The sequence below is a fragment of the Plectropomus leopardus genome, chromosome 6 (assembly GCF_026936395.1).
Source record: "Plectropomus leopardus strain MGB_pleo_1.0 chromosome 6, ASM2693639v1, whole genome shotgun sequence".
In the NCBI taxonomy this organism is placed as follows: Eukaryota; Metazoa; Chordata; class Actinopteri; order Perciformes; family Serranidae; genus Plectropomus; species Plectropomus leopardus.
In genome coordinates this window covers 5,678,206-5,703,671 of record NC_142181.1, presented here as the reverse complement: position 1 = coordinate 5,703,671, position 25,466 = coordinate 5,678,206, and the positions used below count along the sequence as shown (strand labels likewise).

The 25,466-nt window shown below is 38.4% G+C and overlaps 3 protein-coding genes across 4 annotated transcripts; 2 read left to right on the top strand and 1 right to left on the bottom strand.

Moving 5' to 3' along the window:
• The first annotated feature begins 1,688 nt into the window (after positions 1-1,688).
• Positions 1,689-5,754, top strand: scg2a (secretogranin II a). Its single transcript, XM_042487192.2, has 2 exons — positions 1,689-1,838; positions 3,518-5,754. Exon 2 carries the CDS (start codon positions 3,526-3,528, stop codon positions 5,401-5,403), a length of 1,878 nt encoding a protein of 625 aa, XP_042343126.2. The 5' UTR covers positions 1,689-1,838; positions 3,518-3,525; the 3' UTR covers positions 5,404-5,754.
• Positions 5,755-5,966: 212 nt separating this feature from the next.
• On the bottom strand, positions 5,967-13,019 carry ap1s3a (adaptor related protein complex 1 subunit sigma 3a). The gene is made up of 5 exons (XM_042486422.2): positions 12,861-13,019; positions 9,812-9,990; positions 8,992-9,100; positions 7,008-7,145; positions 5,967-6,909 (listed from the first exon to the last, which is right to left on the bottom strand). The coding sequence occupies exons 1-5, from the start codon at positions 12,861-12,863 to the stop codon at positions 6,874-6,876; spliced, it is 465 nt and encodes a 154-aa protein (XP_042342356.2). The 5' UTR covers positions 12,864-13,019; the 3' UTR covers positions 5,967-6,873.
• Positions 13,020-13,978: 959 nt separating this feature from the next.
• Positions 13,979-24,942, top strand: dhrs12la (dehydrogenase/reductase 12-like a). 2 transcript variants are annotated; one of them, XM_088078583.1, is made up of 11 exons: positions 13,994-14,131; positions 16,248-16,520; positions 18,038-18,171; positions 18,791-18,873; positions 18,996-19,091; positions 19,220-19,301; positions 19,377-19,438; positions 20,051-20,155; positions 20,973-21,063; positions 21,227-21,364; positions 23,348-24,942. In XM_088078583.1, the coding sequence occupies exons 2-11, from the start codon at positions 16,393-16,395 to the stop codon at positions 23,461-23,463; spliced, it is 1,035 nt and encodes a 344-aa protein (XP_087934709.1). In that variant the 5' UTR covers positions 13,994-14,131; positions 16,248-16,392; the 3' UTR covers positions 23,464-24,942. The 2 variants fall into 2 exon arrangements, with proteins under 2 accessions (XP_042342357.1, XP_087934709.1); XM_042486423.2 differs by lacking the exon at positions 16,248-16,520 and having other exon boundaries at positions 13,979-14,131.
• The last annotated feature ends 524 nt before the right edge of the window (positions 24,943-25,466 follow it).

Here is a 25,466-nt window from a genome sequence, read left to right as displayed (position 1 = left end):
AATAAAGGTTACACTTGCAGGAATCCCTCAGAAATAAAGTCATCCGAATGTTTGATGTGCCTCTATATGAATCCACATCTGTGAGACAGGACTGAGCCTTTAAAGGTTCTTAATAATGAGTTTGAAAGGATGTTGGTGTATGACTCATCGCTCCTCTTTTCTCCGCACTGCAAACAGAGGTTTTCAAAGCACCAGAAAATGATTTTTTTTGGTTTGCAATATGTCAGAACCTTTTCCAGGTGCCATAAAGAACATTTTATGAAATGTTATATACAATCTTTAATGCTGCAAGATTTCTTGATTCAGATTCACTTGTTTACATCGTATTTCAACAGTCAGATGGCTTATGATTCACTGCAGGTTGAATGTCAAACCTAAATATGTTGAAGGACTCTTTTTCTGTAAACAGATTACTATTTATACACTGCAACGGTGACACAGCTGAAAACAAGAGAGCTTCACTGCATCTGAGAGAAGCAGGTCAGTGGAGGATAGCCTGAGCTCACATCAAACACAGCAACGAGAGGGATTTATGAATGAATCTGCGAGCAACCCACACACACACACTCATCTGTACTAGACAAGATTTGACAGGCAGCCAAAAATAGAGACCACAGTACAGGCTGGCTGACGACAAAAGTGCGCGCTCTTGCTCTCTCTCTTTCTCTCACACACAAAGACACACACACAGACACACGCACATGCACGCGCACGTACGCACACACACACACACACACACACTCCTGCAGTCCCTCTGTCACCCCGCCCATCTCTGGCTTTGGCGGAGTCCGTATGTGAGTCATCGGTGGACTTTTTAACTGTCTGTGTCCCTCAGTGCAGCAACAGAGACACAACAGCAGTCAATGACAGCAGCCATTCAACAGTCACTACAGTGGAAAAATATTACTGTGAGCATCAGGTAGTCGGTGAAAAGAACAAATGAATCAGAAAAGTTATTAATGCAGCAACAATACACCATTTATTTAAAACAAAATAGCAAAAAACAAACAGAACAATAAAAGGTAAATAAGTTAGTTTAACCTTTTGAACCCTGAGCAAATTGATGCAATTTCTTTCAAAAACATGGGGAAAAAGGCAATGAGTGACTAGGCAGGTAATGTTCCCCAAATTATATATAAAAAAATGTAGAATTAGAAAATTATTTTTTATTGAGTCATTTCCTTGTTTGTTGTTATTTACTTTTTTGTTTTTATTTTATTTTATTTTTTGCTATATTTCTTGTACAATATTTCTTTTTTTCTCTTTTCTATTTCACATTGCCTTCTCCTACTGTTTTTGACAGAAATAAAGACATCTGCTCAGGTTTGAAAGTATTAACCGTCTATTTCCACCTCTGGAAAAGCACGTGACCACTTATGATCTTCTCCACGATATGTCCTCTCTGTAAACAGGCTTATGAATCCCACTATAGCTCACATTATTGCACAAAGCCGAGACAGAAGGTCTTATCAGCCCTTAAGTCGCTCAGATGTCCTAAATATAGCTCCATTGTAAATGTATTCATTTAATCAAATAGTCATTATTATGCAGCCGCTGAGATGTACTGGGTCAGAACTCGTTTCAGTTCATATTCAAAGAGAGAAGCAGTTCTGTTTGGCTGACTCAAATGAACTGTGAGTGTGAGTGTGTGTGTGTGTGTGTGTTATGTATGTGTGCGCGCGCATTTCTTGCGTATATCCCCTCGCTCTCTGACGCACGAGTCAGGTGGTTGTTCTAATAGCATGAGGAGCTGTCCGCGGTGCTGAAACCAGACTCACACTGCGAGACAGAGAGATGCTCAGCTCACTTACGACCCTCCATAGACACTAATTACAAAGGTAAGACCCGGTTGTTATTAACAGCATGAGCCACTAACACTCCTCCACATATGTTTTCTGTCTTTCTACATGAAGAGATGTTTTTTTTTTTTGGTAATTAAGCTTGCCTTGTTACAGTAGCTGTTTGCCAACCTGATGCACCGCCACAGCTGTTGAGGCGAAGAGGTTGCGTTGTGCTCCCCGCGGTTTCTTTGTTCTCATTTTGCATCAGATGTACTCCGAATTGTTTGCAGCTTTTTGGCGTGTAGGCTAAATACTATTGTTTTGTCACTTGCAAAAAAACAAGTAAAACTACCGTGAAGTTTGAAAATTTAAATTCAGGTGGGAAAAATGAAGGAAAAAGTGAACAGACAAAATGACAGCGTATGCATCGTTGCTTCTGGTTTATGCATCATTTTTATTTGCATCCTGTTTGCACAAAGTAAAACAAAAGTGAAATTCATTTTAATTTTGCACGTAATTACATTAAAAAACGTGTTTTCAAATGCATTTTGCAGAATCCATCCCACTGAGGGGCAATTTTTCTCTACAGAAAGATTTTCAATACGAGTAAAAGCTGAAAAACAGTCATTATTTGTGTTTAAAGGTTTTCAGATATTAAAGGAGAGGTTTCATGAGAACATCAGCCTTAACGGGTTACCTTGACAACGGGGCCGTGACTCACGGAGAGCAGCAATTTGACGACTAATGAGATTTGCACGGGAGCTGAATGCCGCTGCTATTACTGCTGCTGGCAAACAGGCGGCAGGATTCCAGTATGATCCCCAAATACCAGCAACAGGCAGGAAAATGGAGGAGAGGTGTGAAAACTCTGGGTTATATTTGACATAAATGACCCAGTATGTTATTATAATAATTACAATTACTATAATTCTTATTATTCAATAGAAATTTGACTACCAGTTGCTTCTCAGCAATTTTTTTTTTTTTTTTTTTTTTTGCTGCTGCATCTGTAAGTTTTGCTTTGCTGTAAACTACTAACAGGTACATAAAATCTGATTAAAATCTAAAATCTTATTATTAATAAAGAAAAAATATATGACTTATTAAAATAAGCATAATTTGACTAAAATAAAGTCTAAATAAATTAAATTTCATTGGGGAATCTGGTTTTTTTTGGGGGGGGGTTGTTTGTTTTGCTGTTGCTGCATCTGTCATTTTTGCTTTCATGCAAACTGTACGAGCTATATAAGATATGACAAAAAATAATATTTAAACAAGCATAATTTGAGTTAAATAGAGTAAATTTCACTGGAGGGGAAACTGTTTTTTTCTGCTGCTGCTACAACTGTCATTTTTGCTTTGGAGCATACTCTAAGAGCTGCATAAAACATAACAAAACATTAAAGAAAAAACATTAAAATAAACATAATTTGAGTAGAATAAATTTAAATAGTAATTTTTACCAGAGGAGGAAACTGGATTTTGTCAAAACATTTAATAGAAATATGAAGACAAACTGAGGCAGCAAAGTCGAGCATCATCTCTTCAACCTGACCTCCTGCCTTTAAATCAATGCAGATGTCTCTGTGGTCTGTGACGCTATCATCAGACCGGACATTTCAAACAATAAGAGCAAAAGACATTTAAGAAATGCCACAGGGGTAACCGCTGTGAACCTGTTAGCTTAATGTGTAAAGGTCAGTCCTGACATGAGTCTCTTTGTCTTTCCTCTGCAGGCGTCACCATGCCGTCACTCCCTGAGACCTCCGCCACAGGCAAACCTTTCCTCAGCTGTTTAGCCAACCTCCTCTCAATCCTCCTCTTCCTCAGTTCAACTGGCGTTCATGGGGCATCTCTCAGAGAACACAGACTGCGAGGAAGTGAACCAGACTCCCCTAGAGGAGACATCCGCCAGGCTCCTAATGCCGACATGCTCAAAGCTTTGGAGTACATCGAGAGTCTCCGTCAGAGAACCGGCACAGACTCCCAGCAGCACGCCCCTGTAGCTACAGGGTACGATGCCAGCCACATGGATGATGCTGAGAAGCTGCGTGCCATGCTGAGACTGGCTTCTAACCAACAGAGCAAGGATGAGGAGGACGAGGAGGAGGATGAGGAGGAGGAAGGAAGGGAGGATAAGAGCGAGGAGCTGCTCCAGGCTGTGCTCAGCACTCTCCAGCAGACGGAGAAGGCCAAGCCCACTTCTCTTCGTCCCAGCGTCGAAGGCATGAAGGACAGCATGCATCCAAGAGTGCAGCAGACGCAGCACACCATCAAGCCTCACAAAAAGCTGCCGCTGTTGTTCGAAGACGAGGAGGAGGGTGAGGGGGATGAGGAAGAGGACGAGGAGGGGCCTGATCTGGAGCACGAGAGCCCCTTTAAACGAACCAATGAGAACGTAGAGGAGAAGTACACGCCTCAGAACCTGGCGACCCTGCAGTCTGTGTTTGACGAACTGGACAAGCTGACAAGTGTCCATAAACGCCAAGATGAGGAGGATGACACAGAGGATGATGAAGAGGAAGATGATATGTTTAATGTGAGGAATGTGGCGTATGATGACAGGGATCTCGCAAACTGGGGGCCGCTACAAGAACAGGAAGAGGAAGAAGAGGAGGAGAGGGACAACAACCACGAAGCCAACCGAGGCCTCGATTATGTTGACGATAATGACGAAGACGCTGATGAGGATGATGAAGAGGGAGATGATGAAAGCTACTTGGTCAAAAGGTCAAAAGATCCAGATGATGTTGCCAATCTGCTAGACTATTATCTTCTGAAAGTACTGGAGAAAACAGAAGAAGAGGAGCAGAAACGAGAGATAGAGGAAGATGCGAAAAAGAGGGCAGAGAGGAGAGTGGCTAAGATGCAGTACAGCGACAACATAGACCCGCAGGCCATCTACCAGCTCATTCAGATCTCCCAAAAATACCAAATCCCACCTGAAGACCTCCTTGACATGCTCAAAACAGGAGAGACGACGGGTCAAGACAAGTCACGAAAGATCAATGAATTTTCCAGAGCAGGAAACAAGTTCGCTCAGACATCCCCAAAGACACACAAGATGCCCGAAGCTAAATTCTACAACAGACGCTTTCCTGACAGACAAAAAACCCCAGAGGAGCTGAGGACGGAAGAGATACTGAACATCCTGGGGTTAGGGGACGACATGGAGGATCGAGCTCCTGTCAGGAAGCAGTACAAAAGCTCGCTGTCACGACTTCACACTCAGCCTCCGGGGCGTTCGGGGGAATCCGCTCCCACGCAGCGGCGCCTTCCAAGCACATTAAAGAACGACTATGACGACACTGAGGACGAGGATGAACTGGCAGCGTATCTGGCAGCTCAGATGCTGGCACAGTATCCAAAGCCCGCGTACGGCAGCAAGGCGAGCCAAAAGCGAGAGCTTGGACAAAGCACGACGGACTCTTTTGAGCAGGCGATACAGGCTTATTTTGATCAAATGGACTCAGAGAAAAGCGCAAATGAAAAGAGACAGACTGAGGATGATGAGAGGGGCGGAGAAATGCAAGGCTTTGATAACGAGGCGGCGATGAAACTGCTGAGCTACCTGAACCCAGAAACTGAGGAAAGTGACGCCAAAACTGCCCCAGGAATATAACAAAAGGCTAGAGAGAAACACATCTATAAATATATATATTGTTTTGGAGGTTGAAAATAAAGTATTTTGAAGAATAAAAACATGCAGTCTTTAGTTATTCTGTAGATTTACAAAAGTTCATATTTATTAGCAGAAATATGAATGTTCAGACAGTCATTTGATGCTTTTTTTAATGATGTTTGTTGCTCAACGACACTTAACAACCAGTACATGTGACTCACCAGCCTTTCAATGCACACACATGCGCGCGCACACACACACACACACACACACACACACACACACACACACACACACACACACACACACACACACACACACACACACACACACACACACACACACACACACCCCACCAGAATCAGTGTTGGATCCCCTGGATTCACTTGTGTTTTCTTTTTTGGTAATTCTTTCTTAAATGTGGTCATATGTGACATAACTGAGGTTAATAAAGCATTGACTTTATTTTTTCCTTACTGCGTAGTGTTTCTTTATTTACTCACCATCACACAATGCACCAGTTTAACCCACTGAAGCCCTGGGCAGATTGGCTTGATTTCTTTAAAAAAAAAAAAAGGAAGAAGTTACAAGAAAATTACCTGAAATTTTGCAACAAAAAAAAAAGAGAAAAACAAACAAGCAAACAAAAAAACCCAACAAATAAATGGCTAAATAAGTTTTATTACTACTTCTACTACTACTAATAATAATGATAATAATAATAAAAATTATGCATGATAAATAATATGAAATATAGTTTTCTGGACATTTCCCTTATCTTATACTACTACTACTACTACTACTACTACTACTACTACTACTACTAATAATAATAATAATAATAATACTGATAATTATTATTATTATTATTATTATGTTATTTTATTTTTTTTTAATATTATATTTTTTAGAAAATGTTCTCTCTCTATCTCTCTCCCTCTTTGAAAAACTTATTTCTAGGTCTTTTTCTTATCCTCAGTTCTTGCAGTGTGTGGAACATCTCGAGCCACGTTGCTCATTACCTTTTTGAGCCATGTTTTCTAATGAAATCAAACCAATTTGCTTAGGGTTCAAAGGGTTAAATGCATGTGAACGATGTCTGAACACAGCATAAGAAAACTGATGTCATTCTGGGCTTCAAAGGGTTAAATTAGTCTTGCCTACCGTTTGAGATTCCGAAAACATATTTCAACATGAAAAAATGTATTTCAATAACCTGGAAAAAAGGCTATTTTCAGTCATAAAAACCCTGAGTATAATAAATATGAGGCTTAAAAGGCACTTAAAGATCCAGATATAATTACTTAAAACCTTGAGTAGAAACATGATAAATCAGCAGGATTGTGGTTATTGTATGAGCACAGCATTACGCCATATGAGTCATTATTAGTCACTACATAAAAACGTTGCGGAGCAATAAACCTTTTGCTTCAAGTCTTGAAATGTCAGACATTGTCGTCTTGTCTTGGCTCAGTAGGTAGGTTTGCTCATGTATTCCTCCATTGTCTGTGATAAAAGCAGATATAAATATATAAAAACACATTTCACATTATTAATATAAAAAAAACCTGCGTCCACTAAGAGTCTGTTAACCCTTAAAGTACCTCTTGCAGGGTGTCGGCCTCCTCAAGAGACACACTCACGGCTACTTTGGAGGTTTCTAGAACTTCCCCTCCCATGAGGAATTCGTCCAGGATAAAGTACGCCTTCTCAAAGTTAAAAATGATGTCCAACTCACACACCTGAAACACATTAATACGCCTTCAGTTATACCAAAGGTGAATTACACTTCCTCGATTAATCGTATGGAGGTAATTTCTTCCATAAGAGAAGATAATAAACAGCTTTTCTGCCCAAAGTGAATATTATAGAGAGTATAGAAATGGCAGGTTGATGAAGAAAGTTAGAAAAGAAATAAAAACAGCCAAGATCTGTTTCACTGTTTGAGCCCTGAGCAAACTGCTTATAGATATATCCTGCAAATTGCAATCAATTAGTAGATTTAGATACTTAAAAAAATAAATAAATAAATAGAAAACATTTTCCAGAGAACTATATTTCTAATTATCATAATTATATCTGTTTTTCTTTTTTTCAACATAATTACTTGAATTTTTAAGCAGTTTTTGAGGTCTATTTATATATATCTTTTTTTTTGGGAGGTGTCTGCTAATTTTCAGATAAGTGCCTTGTGCTTTTTACTGATTTATTTTAAATTTTAGGGTCATTACTTCTTAAGTCATTCTTAAGTTGCTCTTTGCCTTCTTCCCATGTTTTTGAAGAGATCAAATCAATTTCCTCAAGTTCCAAAGGGTTAAAACGAGCAGTGGTTCTGGAGCAGAGGCACCTCATGGACACCAGGGGGAGTCAGACTGGTAAAGAGCACACTGACACACTGCATCTGTGTGCACAGTCAAGGAGACAGGGATGAGATTTAGCTGAAAACCGGCACTGAAATGTGTCACAGGTGTTACTGTGGTTCAGACTGACCTGTGACCTTTGACCTGTACATAACAGAAAGCAGCTTGTGTTTGCCCCTTTCCTCTTTCAACATGGCACATTTCACATACACAAAGCCAGGTCCATGAGGAAACAGTTTCCTGAGTTTGTTGTGAAAGAAGTTGACTGGCCTGCACGGGGAAACAAATCTCTGCAGCCAGATTCTATAATCTGATGAGATTGTTCACAGAAGACTGGAGGCTAATATAACAGAATACTTAAGCCCGGGATTTTGGAATCTATGTGCTCAATAATGACATACAGGAATGTGCAACATAAGCATGTCACATACATTACAAATGCAGTATTGTATATGTTTACTGGCATGTAATGTTTATGTATGTCTCTGCAACAACAGCATGGTTATAGTTAACATATAGAGTACCAGGGAAAGAGGATATACTATTTATTATTATTGTTATTATAATTATTGTATTCTGGTTACTTTTGATTTTTGTCTACTGTCCACAAAATAAATTACTCTGGATATGGACACTGTATGATATTGTGCAAATTTATTGATTGATTTGAATTTATTTATTGATTGATTTATTACTTGGAGCTAACAGCAAAACCTAAAGTGACAATGACTGTATTGCCTTATATTAAGCATATATTAAAACTATAAGTGATACTTGATATATTTGTCAAAACCTATAACTTCTCCTGTGGGCACCGATACGTGAAGGTTGCTGTATAAAAAAATAGATGATATATATAAATATATATATATTATTAATCATATATATATAATATATATGATTAATTCAGAGAAACAATATCAAATCTCCTTTGTCTAGTTTTTTTGCATTAAAAATCATCTTAATATACGTGGCAGTACAGTAAATAAAAACATTTTTCAATGTCTCTATTTTGGATTGAATGATTCACCACAAAACAGCTCTCGTCCCAGAAATCCTCAAATACACAAAAGTATGAGACGGGGTTGAAAATATTCAAAGACAAAAGCGGTGTTGGAGAAAAGAGGTCATCTTCATATAAATAATTGGTTTAAAGCGTGCGTGATGAAATCTTTTCTAAAAGACTGTGTGAGCATGTGCAGATTGCAAGACATCCAGTGCTACTTACATTTCCAAAGTATCTATCCAACAGCTCCACATATCTGTGCAGCACTTCAAGGGTCAGCAGCTCATTATCCTGGTTCTCCAGACCAGCACAGAAATACAGGCTGGCGTATCTGCATTTAGAGGGAAGGATGAAGGTCAGATGGTATCCCTTTGAAACCTGGATCGACATTAGTTTCCATGTGCTGCTTTCAGACGCCTTTAATAAGCTATTTGACCCTCTGACACCTGCGCAGATTGATTTGATTCCTTTCAGAAACATGGGGGAAAGGCAACTTGGCAAGAAATGTTCACAAATGATAAGAAAATTAAAGAAAATTACATAAAAAATAGTTGATGGTGAAAAAGATTATAAAAAATGTCTTTTTTTTAGTTACTTGTCTTGAAAGTTTTTTTTACTAATTTTTTTGCTAATTTTGGGCCATGCCTTGTTAAGCTGCTCGTTGCCTTCTCCCATGTTTTTGAAAGAAATCAAACAAGTGTGTGAACGAATGAATGACGAAGGACAAGCATTGTGCAGCGCCATCACTAACGTGTTCCTGTCAGATCTAGGTCATTCCCTGTGTAATTAGCTCGACCTTTACTCTATGTGTGTCTTGTTAACCCTTTGTTGAGAACAGGTGTGTCTGTTTCTGTGTGTATTTTGAAGCATTTGCAGCAAGGACACACAAGTTAATCATTAAGCATAAATACAGTCAAAGGTGGTTTCTGCTCAACACCAAGGTCTTTACCTGCCGGAAAGGACTGCTGATGATGACAGAACACTGAAAATTAGTTAGTAATTATAACACAAATTCAAATGCATCTTTGTCTCATGTAGGCACCTCTTGTAAACAATCTTGAGGTCCCTCCAGTGGAGGAAGTTGCAGGAACGTGGTTGACGGGCCAACACTAACATCATCATGTCCCGGATCACTTTCTTCTTCTCCCGTTCTGTTACCGGCGTGAACCATTTCTGCAGCCGCAGCTTCCCCTGCCGGCTGAACAGCAACAGGAAGCGCATCTGGAGAAAGCAGAAAGTGGAAGAAGAGCAGAAAACACTGATTTATTGACGTGCAGGCAATCTGATCTTGTTGCTTTGTAAATAGAAATAACCAAACAGGAAGAACATCTATTGCTGTGAAGGTCAGACATGACAAAAGTGAGATTGATGCCGGTCAACAGAGGAAACCCAACACACACAATGAAGCTACACAGAATGGCCCGCCATTGGGGGGGGGTCAAAGGGTACAGATGACCCCAGCACAAGACCAAGGGAGGGGCCCCATGAAAGGTTGTCGATTAAAAAGACCCAAGTACAGCAATTTATTTACTGACAATATAATTTATGTCCTGTATAACTTTAATTAAAAGCCCAGGCTATTATTTGCAAATTCACTGAACTTAACAGGGTTGTATTTGGGATAGGCATCAATATGGGACAGGCTTTTAATTCCTATCACGCAAAACTGTTGCTCAGCAAAGATGGGAAATACAACCAAAATATTTATTTAACCCTTTAAAACCTGGGCAGATTGGCTTTTTTAATTCCAAAAACATGGGAAGAAGGTAATGAGCAACAAAAGACAAGATGACCCTGAGCACGAAATCTGTGAAAAGTACAACAAAAAATTACATGAAAATTTGCCAAAAAAACTCCAAAAAACAAAACAAAATAGAAAGAAAGTAATACAAAAAACTAAAACATCAAATGAGCTGAAAAATGTTTAAAAATTCTAATAATTCTTTAAAATAATAATTCTGAATATAGTTCACTGGATATTTTTCCGTTGCTTTTTAAAAAATGTTTTTCTACATCTACTATTTTCTTCTTTTTTTCATCTCTCTTGCTTACTATGACGATAATACTGTCTTCTTTGGTGCTCATGGTTTCAGTAAAATTAACTGAATGACTGAATTGTGGAGAATCTTACAAAGCTACATTTTGAGTAGTATGTCCACTGGCAAAAGTTTTAACATATATACATATTTCTATGCATGATCTAAGCAGTTAACCAAAGTTATCTCCAGCAGGTAGCCAACAACACGATGTTTTACAACCAAAGAATTTCTAAAAAAAATGAACTGCATGGCAGCCTGACTGGGCCTCTAATTGTCAAAATGTGTTGCCACAGCGGGCTAGTAAAAGGGACTGGGCGTATAATTGGGAATTGGCTTATATTTGAAGTTTTACATTATTACATGATAAATAAATATTCATTGTGCAGAACAGGTTCAGATCATTTTTAAACACTGGGGAGGGAGTTATGTTTTTTTTTTGTTTGGCTTAGGGGACAGAAAATCAACTTGAAGTGGTTGTATTTTGTATCCAAAACCCACAACTTTGTTTTAAAGGCATGTTTCTCAAAATCACAGTGTTTATCACAGGAAGAAACTGTGAAATGTGTTTATTTATGGTGAAGGGAGAGTCATGCATTTTGCCCCAGCCGGCCTCCTACTCTGATAAATAAAGTGCAGTTCCTTACAATGTTTCAAAACACTGTATTTAATATTCCTGTGCACTGGGGTCCCTAAACTGTGTTGGCATTGCAAGAAATTGGGGTTGTGGATGAGGAAATTTCTAATGGCTGGTCTGCATACAGAGATGAATACTTGTGCAAACACACACACTCCCATCTGCAGTCAGAGCTGCCTGCAACCAAAGCATAACCACCCATACAAGTGTTGCACCACACAGCAATTACATTTCACAACCAGAAATGTGAATGAAGGGAAGGATAACACATCTATATATATCACCTTTGGGTGCAATAAACACAGCGTGTGTGTTGTGCAAGGTTAATTAATGAGAGCTCTTTGCCCTGAGGTGCAGCTGCAATCAGCACTGTCTCTGCCTGCAGCTAGACAGACCAGGACATGTGGAGTAAAGGACAGGAGTGCTACTATAACTCAGCTGTTTGCTCAGCAAAGATGATTTGGGCTCAAAAACTCAAAAGCTATGTGGTTATTATGAGTGAAATTCTAGATTCATCATATTTATGTATGTATGTGTGTAGTGTATTATGTATGCGTATGTATGTGTATGTATGTGAAGAGGGATCGCGGTGTCGGGTGTTGTTTTCTGGTTTAGTTTGTCATATTTGGTTTGATTTAGTTTTATTTGTTCTTTTGTCTGACTGTGGATCCTTTTATATCTATATTATTTGTATTTGTGTATGAAGTATAAAAGTCAGTTCGCTTTGAATAATGCCAAAACTTTGTCTGACAAAAAAAAAGAATTAAATGGATTCATTTTCAGATTCATTATATTGTTTTATTATTATTATTATTATTATTATTATTATTATTTAATTTATTTTGCCTATTATTTTTTTATCAACTCATCACCAACTCCAAAGATGCAGCAGGATCAAGGACAAATTTTAATTCCATTTTTTAAAAATTTGTTTAAAAAATGACTAATAAATCCACCTTTGTATATCTGTTTAAACCATAAAAAGCTCATAAAAACGTCTGAAAACGAAACCAACATTTGAAGATTTGCATCCATTTGCCTGTCAGACAAAACACCCTTTGCTGAGACTGAAAAAACTTTTTATCCTTTTCTAAGCATTGCACTGTCAGTTCATTTTATAATGAAATAAGACAATTCTGACAAATTACGGTGCTATAATATCAGGATCTTGAATAAATAACGCCACTACGCTATCAATTACATGACCTTTGATCAAGGAAGTAGCTCAACCAAACTGATTTGGTACAAGAAAGAAGTAACTGATAACTAATCACGTCTGCAGGTTGAGGTTTTTTTTTACTTTTAGACGTAAATTACGTCAGCCTGATCAGAAAACACAGTTTAGAGGATTGCATGTTGCACATTGTGTTGCAAACAGGTAAACTGGTGAAACTACAGCAGCAAGCTCAGATACTCACCATTCTGTCACAGCAGAAGAAGGAAAATTCACCTAAATTAAAATCCTTCAGGTTGGGATCAGAATCCTGGCGTCCTGTCCTCGTGTATCTTGTACGTGTTGAGATGCATCAACATTGTTTCCTTCCCAGAAATCAGTGCGCTCACACCTTCTCCAGTCAGAGCCACGCCCCGCTCCAGCCGCTGATTGGCTGCCGAGGAACTGTCGTCACACACGGACAGGTGAATCCTCGATGTCTATGAATCGTAAAAAAAATAAATAAATAAATACAAAAAATAAAAATAATGTCTATGAATCCTATATAGTTATGACGCTTCTTTAAAAATTATACATTTAATTATTTATCCTGTCAACCAGGTAAACACTAAATTTAGAGATGTGGATTCAAATTGTGTCTTTTGTAATAATGACATGGACAATGTTTGTCATTTATTTTATGAATGCCACTGTGTTAAATTATTTTGGATGGCAATGGAACATGTATTTAAAACACTGACTAGTTCAAGGGTTAGAAAAAACACGTGCCTTTTTTAAATGATAAAAATGGACTTGATAGTCGGAAAAGAAAAAGCATTTTGATTTTTTTTTTTGTTGGAAATATTACAATTATAAATGTAAATGGACTCAAAAGAAACTCAAAATACTAAAATTCAAAATCTAAATTGGACTTTACATCCGAACATAACACAGACTGACAAGGCTGAGAAAACACTGGACATTTGTAATTCGTTAAGCATTTTTGTTTTTTACTTTGGTCGATACCCCTATGCATATACAGTATGTATATATGCATATATATATATGTATTAGCTCTTGGCAGATTTGAACCAGGATCCAGACTGAAAAGCTAAAGATTTTTTAACTGGACTGTACCACAAAATCTATAGTAAGCAGAGCAGACGTAGACATTTAAAGTTAATACAAAAACTTTTTTAAAATCATTTGAATATTTTTTTATCATTAAGCGGCTGGTATTTTAATTCTTATCATTTAAACTACATATTGACTAAAAGCAGTCAATAACAGGATCACAAATGGATTATTATTGATGAAATAACACTCAGGTGAACCGGAGCATCCTTCCTTCCGCCGCTGGGTGGCCGGAGGACTGGTCATCGCCCACTGGTGTGGATCCAGTGCGGCTCCACGTGGTTTCGGTTCAGGGTAAAAGCGGAGGAGAGAGCTGAGCACAGCGAGAGGCTTCCAGAGCAACACCATGTCTCTGTACCGCAACTCCGCCTGGTTCCTGAAGGGAGTCACCGAGTTCACCAGGTAAGATGCCTTCATACTGCTGAGACACGAGAGATCACATCCAGTGTTAGGAGCTGGAGAGAGGCTGTGACCTGATGTTTTCCTGTAGTGCATGTGTGGAGGAGCAATCATTATTTCAGATCAGGACACAGTATTACATTTGCATATTTGTTTTGCAATAATGCAAATCAAGATCATCATATAAACAGCAGGCCTATAATTTAAGAGAATTAGAACTGCAAAAATTAGCTGTCAACTGTTAAAATAATCACCATCTATTTAGATAAGGAATAACTGGTTTGAGTCAAAATGATTTCAGCTTCTTATATGTGAATATTTTCTGGTTTCTTAACTCCACTATGACAGTATACTAAATATCATATTTGAGGGACGTCATTTTGGGCTTTGGGAAACACTTTGTCATTTGTCACCATTTTCTGACATCTGATGGACCAAACAATTAAGTTTTTAATCAAGAAAATAATCTACACATTAACTGACAATGATAATAACTATTTCAACCCTTGATGGAGTGCTTTATGAGATAATGGCTAACAAAAACGCCTAATTTAAGTTTCTGCTTGTTGCTTCATCACTTTTATTGTGATGTTATTTTATTTCCGAGGACACTTACAGTTAAGTGCTATTATATTCAGCTGTTAAAAGGACCTATTTTAAGCAAAATAAAATATTGGATGGGTTTGGGCCGCTCAAATACACAATCAACTCATCGTCTAAAATAGCCCAGAATCAGGGTACCCTCCCCTAACTGCCTCCATGCCTTTATTTAAAGACTTAAATTTTAGGATGATACAAATTTTAACTCCATGACATGTAGAGCTTAAATGATCCATTGCCTAGTGAGTAAGAGATGAACTTATAGACATAAAAATATATTATTTTAATAATTGCTGTGTCATTATTCAAGTCATTTTTAGTTTAGTCAGTTTAGTACTGTTGATGAGACAAAACAAGACATTTGACGACGTCTCCTTGAGCTCTGGGAAACTGTTATGGACCTTTTTGTTACTACTGTCAGACATTAAATAAATAAAATTTTTAATCGAGTAAATGAGAAAGCAATCATCAATTTAGTCAAACACAAAAATAATCATTAGACTTTTCAGTCGGTGACTTAACAATAACTGATGTGTATAGGATGAGGTTATAGGTTAGGTAAGGTCAAAGGTCATATAAGGGTTCTAACTGATTTGAGGTTTAGTTTACAGACATTTTGACTGCCGCTGCATCAGCGAACAGAATAAACTACTACTGCAGCACATCTTTGAATATCACCGATTTATGATTTGAGCAAGGGTTTTAGTAGAACAGAGTTTTAGGGCCACATTGAAGTTTTTTTCCCCCAATATTATGAGAACAAAGTCGTAGTTTTATGAGAAAAAAGTCAGAATATTACAAGAAAAAAAGCTGTAATTTTTCGAGAAAAAGAGTCGTAATTTCACGAGAAAAAAATTATAATTTTATGAGAAGTAAGTCATATATAACATATTGCCAGGAAACTATAAAACAGACGAGAGCACAGGCAACCTCTTTGGCAACCGCTGTCCCCGGTGTCGTGCCGTGCTCTCGCCTGTTTTATAGTTTGCTGGTAATATGTTTATTTCCGAAAATAGCCTTATATCCCCTTTCTCATAAAAATACAACTTTTTTTCTCATAAAATTACAGCTTTACTCTCATAATATTATGACTTTATTCTCATAAAATTCCGACTTTTTTCTCTTAAAATTGCAACTTTATTCTCATAATATTACAAGGTCAGACTTTTTTCTAGTAAAACTACAATTTTATTCTTGTATTGTCACAACTTTTTTCTCATAATATTCTGAGTTTATTCTCAAAATTACGACTTTATGCTTGTAACATTATGACTTTATACTAGAAAAATAATAACTTTTTCATCGACATCCTCTGTTGTGACTCAGCAGGAGCCATGCAAGATCATAAGTCCGTTGTTGAACCACAATGGGGCCTTAAATGCCTTATCAGTCCTGATTTGATCTGTTGCGGCCCTAAGGCGCCTTTCCTCATCAGTGTACGGCCAGCCAAGTTGTCTGAAGAGGTGCTTTTGTGATTGTTTCCCTTCTCCCCTTTGTTCTGTGTTATCTTTTCTCCCAGAGAGCTGCCCGGCAACCCGCTCTGACCCTACACTAATAGCTCTCTGCATGACACCATCGAACAGAGCGGGCATTTAGCCTCAGTATTACCCCCTCCCGGTCCCCTCCCGGTCCCCTTCATCCCCTCTCTTCAGCCGCCCTCAACAATGGCATCCAGGACAATGGGGGGAATTGAAGTCCTTGGTGCCACACACGCTCACACACACACGCATCGATCCTGTTGTCACCGTCGGCAGTCTGACCCTAAACCCCTTCTCATCAGAGACGATGCCAGGCACGCTCTCGTCTTCATTGTATCTGTACAGTAAAGCTGTGAAGAGATGTACAGTAAACAGCTGAGCTCAAACCCTGACCCGTTCTGACCTGGACTCAAACACACTCACACACATTTTTTTCGCCCAGACATCACTCACTGGGCCCTGAGGCAGAGCAGTGAATGCATAGATACACTGCATTCACTTTCTATTTTCCAAAAAAGAGCAATACAGATCGTTTACAATGTTGGATATCTGGATCACACTAACTTATTGTTTTTTCAGTCAAAACTCTTGAAATTGAAAGATTTTGTGGAATTTCATATGGCACAAATAGGCTAAAAATAACCTATTATTGGAAATATTCAAAAATTGCTCAGTGATCGACGGGGGGGTTATAATTTTAGGGGGAAATTTAATTTTAAAACGTGCAGTTTTTGTTTATCAATCTGTGGAGTGAAACTGTGGAACAGTTTTGGAGCTAAAACGATGTCCGAACAGAAATCAGTTTAAAATATGGTACAAAACATGATTTATACGAGGTACAGGGATGAAGAGGGGGTTTGATAATCACCAGCTGTTTACAGGGCTTACTGTTTATTTATATGGTTGCTTAATATATATTTCTAACTAGTTTATCCTCTTTTTTTCTGTAAATAATAATAAAAAAAATGTTGATATTTGATTTTGGGTATGTGGGTGTGTGCATATATGTTTAGTAGGGGTCGACCGATATTGGGTTTTCAGGGCTGATACCGATTATCAGTACTTAATGAGACCGAAAATCGATATTTGAAACCGATATGCATTTACAATAAAAATGAAAATATAATTCTGTAGAAATGTAGAATTTGAAATATAACAAACTCGCACACAAAACTAATTTACTGTTGAAATGCCTGAAATGCAAATGTTTGATTTAAACTGAAACTTTTAACAGCATTTACAGCAAGTTCCCTGCAACTTTTTTTTTTATAAAGTTGAGCGAAAACTTAAATAAGAACTGAATAAATAACAAAAGCTCTCTGAGGTTTCACAAAGTAAAAGTTCCTCCCATGCTTACACTTTCTTTGCATGTATTGCAGACTGCCTTCCTTTGTGTCGGTTGAGTGTAATACGCACACTTTTTCATTAACTGATTTTTATCAGCGATCATAAAAATGAAATGCAGATACAGTTAATTGGCAAAATGCCAAATAATCAGCCAGGCCAATAATCTGTCGACCCCTCATGTTTAGTTAATTAGAGTGTAGGTTTACACTAATGAGGAAGCTGTTAATTAAAATCCAAAGACTTGAGAAAGGATGGGATTAAATATGTGCTTCTCACTCCTTTTTGAATTTGTGAACCAGATCATCATGTGTTTGACCGTTTCTTTTGCTTTCTGTTTTTCATTGTCTGTAAATATTACTTTTTGTTTAATTATCTCTCTATTTTCTCTTAAATGTTCAAAATAAATCAAATAATCAAATCAAAATCAATAAAAATGTAGGCGCTGACATGAATATAATGCAGTAAATGCTCATATGTCCTGCAGGAATGCCTTCCTGTCGGCCTCCAAGAGGTTTGTGGAGAAGGACCTGGAGGTGTCCGTGGCTGGACGCGTCTTCATGATAACAGGAGCCAACAGTGGCATTGGGAAAGCTACTGCCATGGCCATCGCTAAGAAAGGTGCCGATCCCACTGCCTGTTTTCGACCCAATCAACTCACACATGAGAGCAAGATCGCACAATGTGCTGTGATTCATACAAATGCCTTATAAAAGTTAAGCTTATTACAAATAGTACTAGAAGGAATTACTGTATTGGTACAAATTAAAAGCAGACATGGCACTTTGCCATTTTAGGTTATAAAAATCATTAACTGGGCAAAAAGTTCAGGTAACGGTACACTGTAAAATCTGACAAGTTGATTTTACTATTTAAAAAAATCTGGGGGACCAGTTGCCGTGAAAAATGTAAGTAAATATAACTACTGTTAAATAATACAAGACTTAATTGACTTGCCTATTGTACTCAATTTAAAGATCATGCTTCATGATTTTAATGTCACATATGAGACTTAAAAATCGTGCACAGCATTTCTTTAATCATGGAGCAACACGAACAGGCCAGCTGCGCCTCAGTCCCAGACTCTCAGGTCCACACACCACAATAACGCAGAAAGATTTGGTGCATTGAGTTAAAAACCATCAGCTCTTACTCGTGTCCATTTAATTAACAGTAAATGTGTTCAGATGCTGTTTTCCTCAGCTGGAAAAGGCTGACATTTATTCCATCTTCGTCACAGGTGGAACGGTCCACATGGTGTGCAGGAACAAGGACAAGGCCGAGGAGGCGAGGGCTGATATTGTCAAGGAGTCTGGAAATAAAGTACAGCATGACTCACTGCTCGACTGACATTTTAAAAATGCACGAGAACAGACAACCTTCAAATGGTCTGGCTCCACAAACGTGACATTGTTAATCATTTCAAACATCTGGCGTCATTTCAGGAGGTGTATGTCCACATCCTGGACCTGTCAGAGACCAAGAAGGTCTGGGAGTTTGCTGAAGGCTTCAAGAGAAAGTACAAGACCCTCAATGTGCTGGTGATTGACATGAGTTACCTCTTTTCACATTTGGACATTCACATTTACTTTTCCTTTATTTTTTCTTTTTTCTTTTCTGGTTTTGGCTCAAGATGACATGATTGTTTCATGTGTTGTAATCTGTGCAGATTAATAACGCAGGCGCCATCATGAGTCAGAGGGATGTGAACGCTGAGGGGCTTGAGAAAAGCTTCGCCACCAACGTCCTCGGTGAGTCAGAGGTCAGGGGTGAAGGAAATAATAATAACGAAGGATTTGATCATTATGATTTTTTTTTTCCTCCAGGGGTTTACATTCTCACCAAAAGCCTCATCCCTTTACTGGAGAAGAGCACAGATCCCAGAGTGGTGAGTCCGAGAGACACGACCCGTGTCTTTGTCATTATCTCGTCCTTCTTGTCTTAACTCGTGAAAGTTTTAGAATCTTATTGTTTTTAAAACTTTTAGTTTATAGACTTTAGATATTGCTGCATTTGTCAGCGTAATCCATCATTTTAATGAACATTTAATGGCTGCTGGGTTTTGGCTATTTAATGGTTCACTGCAGGATGCACCATTGAGAAACGCCCTCAAAACATCCGGAAAATTAGTAAAAAAAAAAAAAAAAGATATTAATAAAAAGAATATACAGGGATTTTTTTTCTTTGTCAGACGCTGCAGAAAGATCCAACATATTTTCTTATTTCACTGTAAAATGATATATATTCTTCAGTGGAAGATAGTATATCTAAAATAAAATTGTTTTTCCCTGAAATATTGTGTATATAAAGAAGCAAAATTGGAAATACTCATATCCCTCAGAATATAACTTAAATATACTTGGATATATGTACCTAGTTACGTTCCACCAAAATATGCAGTACATAGACATTATATGAAATTGTGTTTTATATCATGCCTTTAGCGACCACACCTCCCTCTTCTGCACCTCACCCACGTTTCCCTGCGTCCATGTTTCAGATCACGGTGTCATCAGGGGGAATGTTGGTGCAGAAGCTCAGGACGGGAAACCTGCAGTCGGACAGGGGCCGCTATGACGGCACCATGGTCTATGCCCAGCACAAAGTAAGAAGTGAGCTGGAAACCTGCTGATCTGTGTGTTAACTGGTCAGTCCAAAAACATTATGTGTGCCAACGTTCAAAAGCCCTTGCCAGTTAAATCCTGTTTTCCATGTCACAGAGGACTGGGATTAATCACATGACACTCCAGCCTGGATGAGTGTTTTACAGTAATAATTAGAAATGTGCAGCATTAGCAACAACATTGGTTAACATTACCTATAAGTTGCGATTATGTTTTTAAAGAAAACATCCTAATCTAATGTTAAAAGAATATTTTAGGGATGTTCATTATGGATGATCATTTCAAATAATATTCCTTTACGGTTAAATGCTGACTAGGACATAATGTTATAACTGCAACATTGTGAGGATGTTTTGGTGATGTTGAGAGGCGACAGATCATACATTTTTTTTTTTAATAAAATGTTCCCACAATGTTACATGAGAACAAAGGAAGAACATTTTCAAAGCAACATTCAGAGCATTATTGAGATTACAGATGATTTTTTAATGAAAATGTAATGTCAAATGTTGAAAAAACAACAGCAACAAAAACAACATTTTTTGATGTTTATAGAGAATATTACCCAAACTTTAAGAAGAAGGTTCTGGAAACTAAAAGAAAATGTTACTAAGACATTGCATTGGTTGCATTGTACCAATCTCAAAATGTTTTTAGGACCAAAAATTGCTAGCTGGGATTTTCTCCTTAGGGTAAAACCCTTTGGACATCTTTTTTGGACAGAATCAATCTTAAGACACATTAATTGTGTGTGTGTGTGTGTGTGTGTGTGTGTGTGTGTGTGTGTGTGTGTTCCAGAGGCAGCAGGTGGTGATGACAGAGCAGTTTGCAAAGACTCACACTAACATCCACTTCTCCGTCATGCATCCTGGCTGGGTTGATACTCCAGGTACCGTCCTCTCACACACGTACAACAATAAGCATTAACAGCCTCCACTTTTCGAACAAACTAATCAAAATCATTCTCTGTTCGAAACAATCAGCCCTTATTGCACCCTTATAGTTAGGCAAGTTTGTTCCTGTTCCTCTGTGTCTTTCTCTGTCCGTCCCAGCGGTGGCCAATGCCATGCCAGACTTCCATAGCTCCATGAAGGACAGCCTGCGGGCCCCGGAGCAGGGGGCCGACACCGTTGTTTGGCTGGCTGTTTCTGAGGCAGCAACCACAAACCCCAGTGGACGTTTCTACCAGGGTATGTTGCAAAAGTAAAGCAATCTTTATCACTTTTATTTTCTTGCTTATCAATTAGGGAATTGTGTTTTTAAAAAAGACAGACACAAATATAATCATAGTAACCCATGATTACAAATAACAGTAAGAAAGGGGGGAAAAAAAGAGAACACTATCGGCTAAATTAAGTGTTTATCAATTGTGCACTGGCTTGGTGTGTGTGTGTGTGTGTGTGTGTGTGTGTGAGCGTTTGGCCTGCGTCCATTGCAGCTGGAGTGGGCTGCTTTGGTGCCAGATACTGCTAGAGTACAGTGCCTCTGTGAACACACACACATGGACTTTAGTGTAGTGACACACACACACACAACAACCCCAGTGGCCTTGGAGAGGAAGCCGAATGTAAAAATCTCACTACAACAGTAACACAAACAGACTGCGTTCACCTTTTAGTGTGTGAGGCCGTTATATCTGCGGTTCTCTGATTTATTTTAGGCAGACTCATCCACTTCGCTGCTCTCAGGGGTTTTATTTAACACCAGTATTAAGCAACAGTGACATGGGGACCACATTTTTGAGGATTGCTAACAGCTGACATCAAGTGTGTTTGGATTTTACTGAAGGATAAGCATATCTGACATGTCTCCTCAAGCATGAGTCTTTTTTTCCCCCATTGTTTTTTCAACACCCGCTAAGCCATACAAATCTAAAACCTGGGACCCAGTCGTGTGGGATTACAAACAGTAACTTGACATAAATGGATTTTTGTGTGGCTGGCTGCCTTTGCAGTTAAGTGAACAAGATGATGAGAAGCTCAGGAGGCAGAAGTCCATGCAAAAAGAAATAACGCTGGTGTTTATGAACCAAAAATCACAACTGAAACAGAGGAGAAGAACAAGAGCAACGAAAAAGCAAGTTAACAAAAAGCAACTGAGTAAGAAAAAACTGAAAAGAAAAACAGGCAGTAATTTATTAACCAAAAATCACAATTGAAACAGAGGAGAAGAACAATCACAGCATCAAAGCAAGCTGCCACTGACAATCATTCCCCACGATCAATGCCCAGGTGGCTTCTTAAAACCCCTCCAGGCCCCACCCGAATTGGACTCATCCACTGCATGGGGGTAGGGTAAACCAAAAAAGGGGGAATAAATCTTAAACCTGATTCTAGCAGGCCAACATCATTTAACTGGCAAAATGTTTAAAGGTAAGCCAGAGTCAAATATCCGTCTCAAATTATGCTCCCAAATCCTCTGTCTGTCATCAGTGTGATCACTCAGCCAGAGGAGCTCAGACCGCTGATCCTCCCCCTCTCTCCTCTGCCCAGTCTGCCAGCAACCACCGTGACACTGGTGAACAAAGGGCAAAATCATCACTATCATCAATAAACCACGTTAAATCAAAAAGCAAAAACAAACACGCACATATCTGGTTTATAAAAAACCTGTTTTGAAAGACATTTGATTGGTAAAAGTGGAGATTTGACACCTAATTGAAAGCTTCACTCTGGCTAACGAGACACAGGTGGCTAATCAAGCCTGCTGACTGACTGCTGCTGGGAATCTGGGCCTGTGAAAGGGTACTGGGAAAACCTTTTCACATACAGGTGCATCTAACAAAGACTTCTGGAAAGATACATTACTCTTGATTTTCTCCAATGTATTATTATATTTATATTTATGGCACTTTGAGCCCCACAAGCTGAGTGTCATCTAGTCACAATATACTGGAGAAGGCATCCATCTCCATGGCTGATATCTCCAACACTGATAATTTGCACTACTACTGGTATAAAAAAAAAAAAAAGTATTTTGGGGGTGAATTGTCTCTGTAAAAAGGTCTTAAATGTCTTAAATTGACCTTAATAACCTTGCAGATACCATTTGTGCTTGTTGGATCAGTGCTGTGAGAGTTGACTGGAGACAGAACCTGATCAGGAATTAGGGAAAACACTCAAATCAATAGTTGTTACATGCACACACCTTCATGTTAACGTGTTTGTGCACAGATCGAAAGATGGTGTCCACCCACCTGCCGCTGGCCTGGACCCACAGCTCTGCACTGGAGGAGCAGAAGTTAATGTCTCTGCTGGAGGACTTGGCCAAGACGTTTCAGCCACACTGAGACAGTGGGAACTGGATACCAGTACAACACCAACACTAACACCATCCATTCACACTGACAGAGGCTGGGCTCAGTATTTCATCCCAGAGATGATGATAACATGCTCCACAAGAGGGAACAGATCTGGGTTTATTTTATTCAAGGCATTTAGAGCGCTAACACAACCTGTGGTTGATGTCTTAAAATGTGAAGATATACAGGTGCATCTCAAAAACTTAAAATATTGTGAAAAAGTTCAATATTTTCCAGCAGTTATTTCAGAAAGTGAACATTTAATATATTCTAGACTCATTACATAAACTAAAATGTTTCAAGCATTTTTCTATTTTAATTTTGATAATCATGGCCTACAGCTAGAAAAATGAAAAAATCAAACAAACCAAATAAACATATTTCAAAATATCAGAAACACCCAACCGACAGCTGAAGGCCGCTATCAAAGCAACCTGGACTTCAGTAACACCTCAGCAGTGTCACAGGTTGATCGCCTCCGTGCCACACCACATTGATGCAGTAATTCATAGTAAAGGAGCCTCAACCAAGTACTGAGTATATAAATGAATATACTTGTCAGAAGTTGAACATTTCTGCATTGTAAATAACTTTTTGAACGATCTTAGGAAATATTCTAATAATTTCAGATACTGGATTTCTGATTTTAATGAGCTTTATAAGCCATAATCATCAAAATTAAAACAAAAAAGGCTTGAAATATTTCAGTTTATGTAGAATGAATATACAGCAAATGAAAGTTTACCTTTTTGAATTAAATACCGAAGAAAAATGAACTTTTTCATGATATTACTTTTTATTTTTTTAAATGCACCTGTACTGGAGCCCAGCCTTACAATGAAGGACTAAACTCACCTTTAATGGAGGAATGAGTGAGATTTATAATGCTCTGTAACTATTTATATAACAAACTTTCTTATTTAACTTTATATGGACTAAATATTTAATTTTTTAGGAGTGTTTGAATATGATGCTGCTTTTAAATGTTGTTCTGATGATAGAGAGAGCAACTTCGTGAACCACACACACACACACAGACACACACACTAGTCTGTTACTGTGACTTTATTAAAGTTGTCAATCAGATGGGAATCTGATTTGACCAAAGTCACTCACACACCCCCCATTATTAACTCACAACACCAGCCATGGGTTCACCAGACGGTCTTGTGTCTTGCAAACGTGCCACGTGATGTGTGTTTAATAGATATGTAGTTAACTTGTGTATTTGCTATATTGTAGTGAGCTTGCGTACTTTGCAGGTTGAGCTCAGGCTGGAGATGAAGTGCTCTCTCTATCAGCCGTGTGCCTTTAAAACACCACACAGCTGCACAACTTGTCGTGCAATAAAACCTCAGTATTTATGACTCGGTAATATCTGCCCAGCACCTTTACAAAGCTCTTTTACTGACTGTGAGTTGATGTGATGTTGTAAATGCCTGCTTGAATAAAGAAAATTACACTGATTGTATTGTTTCTTGTTGCATCTTGATAAAATTCAAACAACAACTATCCAAAACTTAGACTGACTGCATCGCGGTTGGATGCTTCCCTGAACTAGTCAGTTTGCAGTTACAGCATGAGTTCGTGTCTGCAAAAACATGGATGCTTCAAACACATCTTACCGCCGCAGCACACAAATGGGTTTTTGCTGAACATTAGGATGTCAGAGAGTGAAGTTTGACTTTTGACTTTTTGGATGCAAAATGTCATCAATTCATCACTTTATGCTACAAGGCATTTGTGTGAATTTTTTGTCATAAGTAGTGTCTGAATTCTTGAGGTATGGCCAACATGTTTTGTGTCGACCACCAAATTCTAATCAGGCCATTCTTGAGTCCTAGTTGAGTACGTCTGTGCCAAATTTGAGAAATCCTCTCCAAGAATCCTTGGGATATTGTTGTTTACAAGAAAGGGACAGAGAAAGGACACATGGTCACAATGAAATTGATCTTTGACCACAAAATTCGAATCAATTCATCAGTGAGTTC

Coding starts and splice junctions, on each gene's coding strand:
- ap1s3a (XM_042486422.2), bottom strand. Junction 7,146..8,991: donor TGGATAGATACTTTGGAAAT/GTAAGTAGCACT, acceptor AATGTGTTTCAG/GTGTGTGAGTTGGACATCAT. Junction 6,910..7,007: donor AGGCCGACACCCTGCAAGAG/GTACTTTAAGGG, acceptor CTTTTATCACAG/ACAATGGAGGAATACATGAG.
- dhrs12la (XM_088078583.1), top strand. CDS start 16,393: ATGGCATCCAGGACAATGGGGGGAATTGAAGTCCTTGGTGCCACACAC. Junction 19,302..19,376: donor CTTCGCCACCAACGTCCTCG/GTGAGTCAGAGG, acceptor TTTTTCCTCCAG/GGGTTTACATTCTCACCAAA. Junction 21,365..23,347: donor CAGTGGACGTTTCTACCAGG/GTATGTTGCAAA, acceptor GTTTGTGCACAG/ATCGAAAGATGGTGTCCACC.
- scg2a (XM_042487192.2), top strand. CDS start 3,526: ATGCCGTCACTCCCTGAGACCTCCGCCACAGGCAAACCTTTCCTCAGC.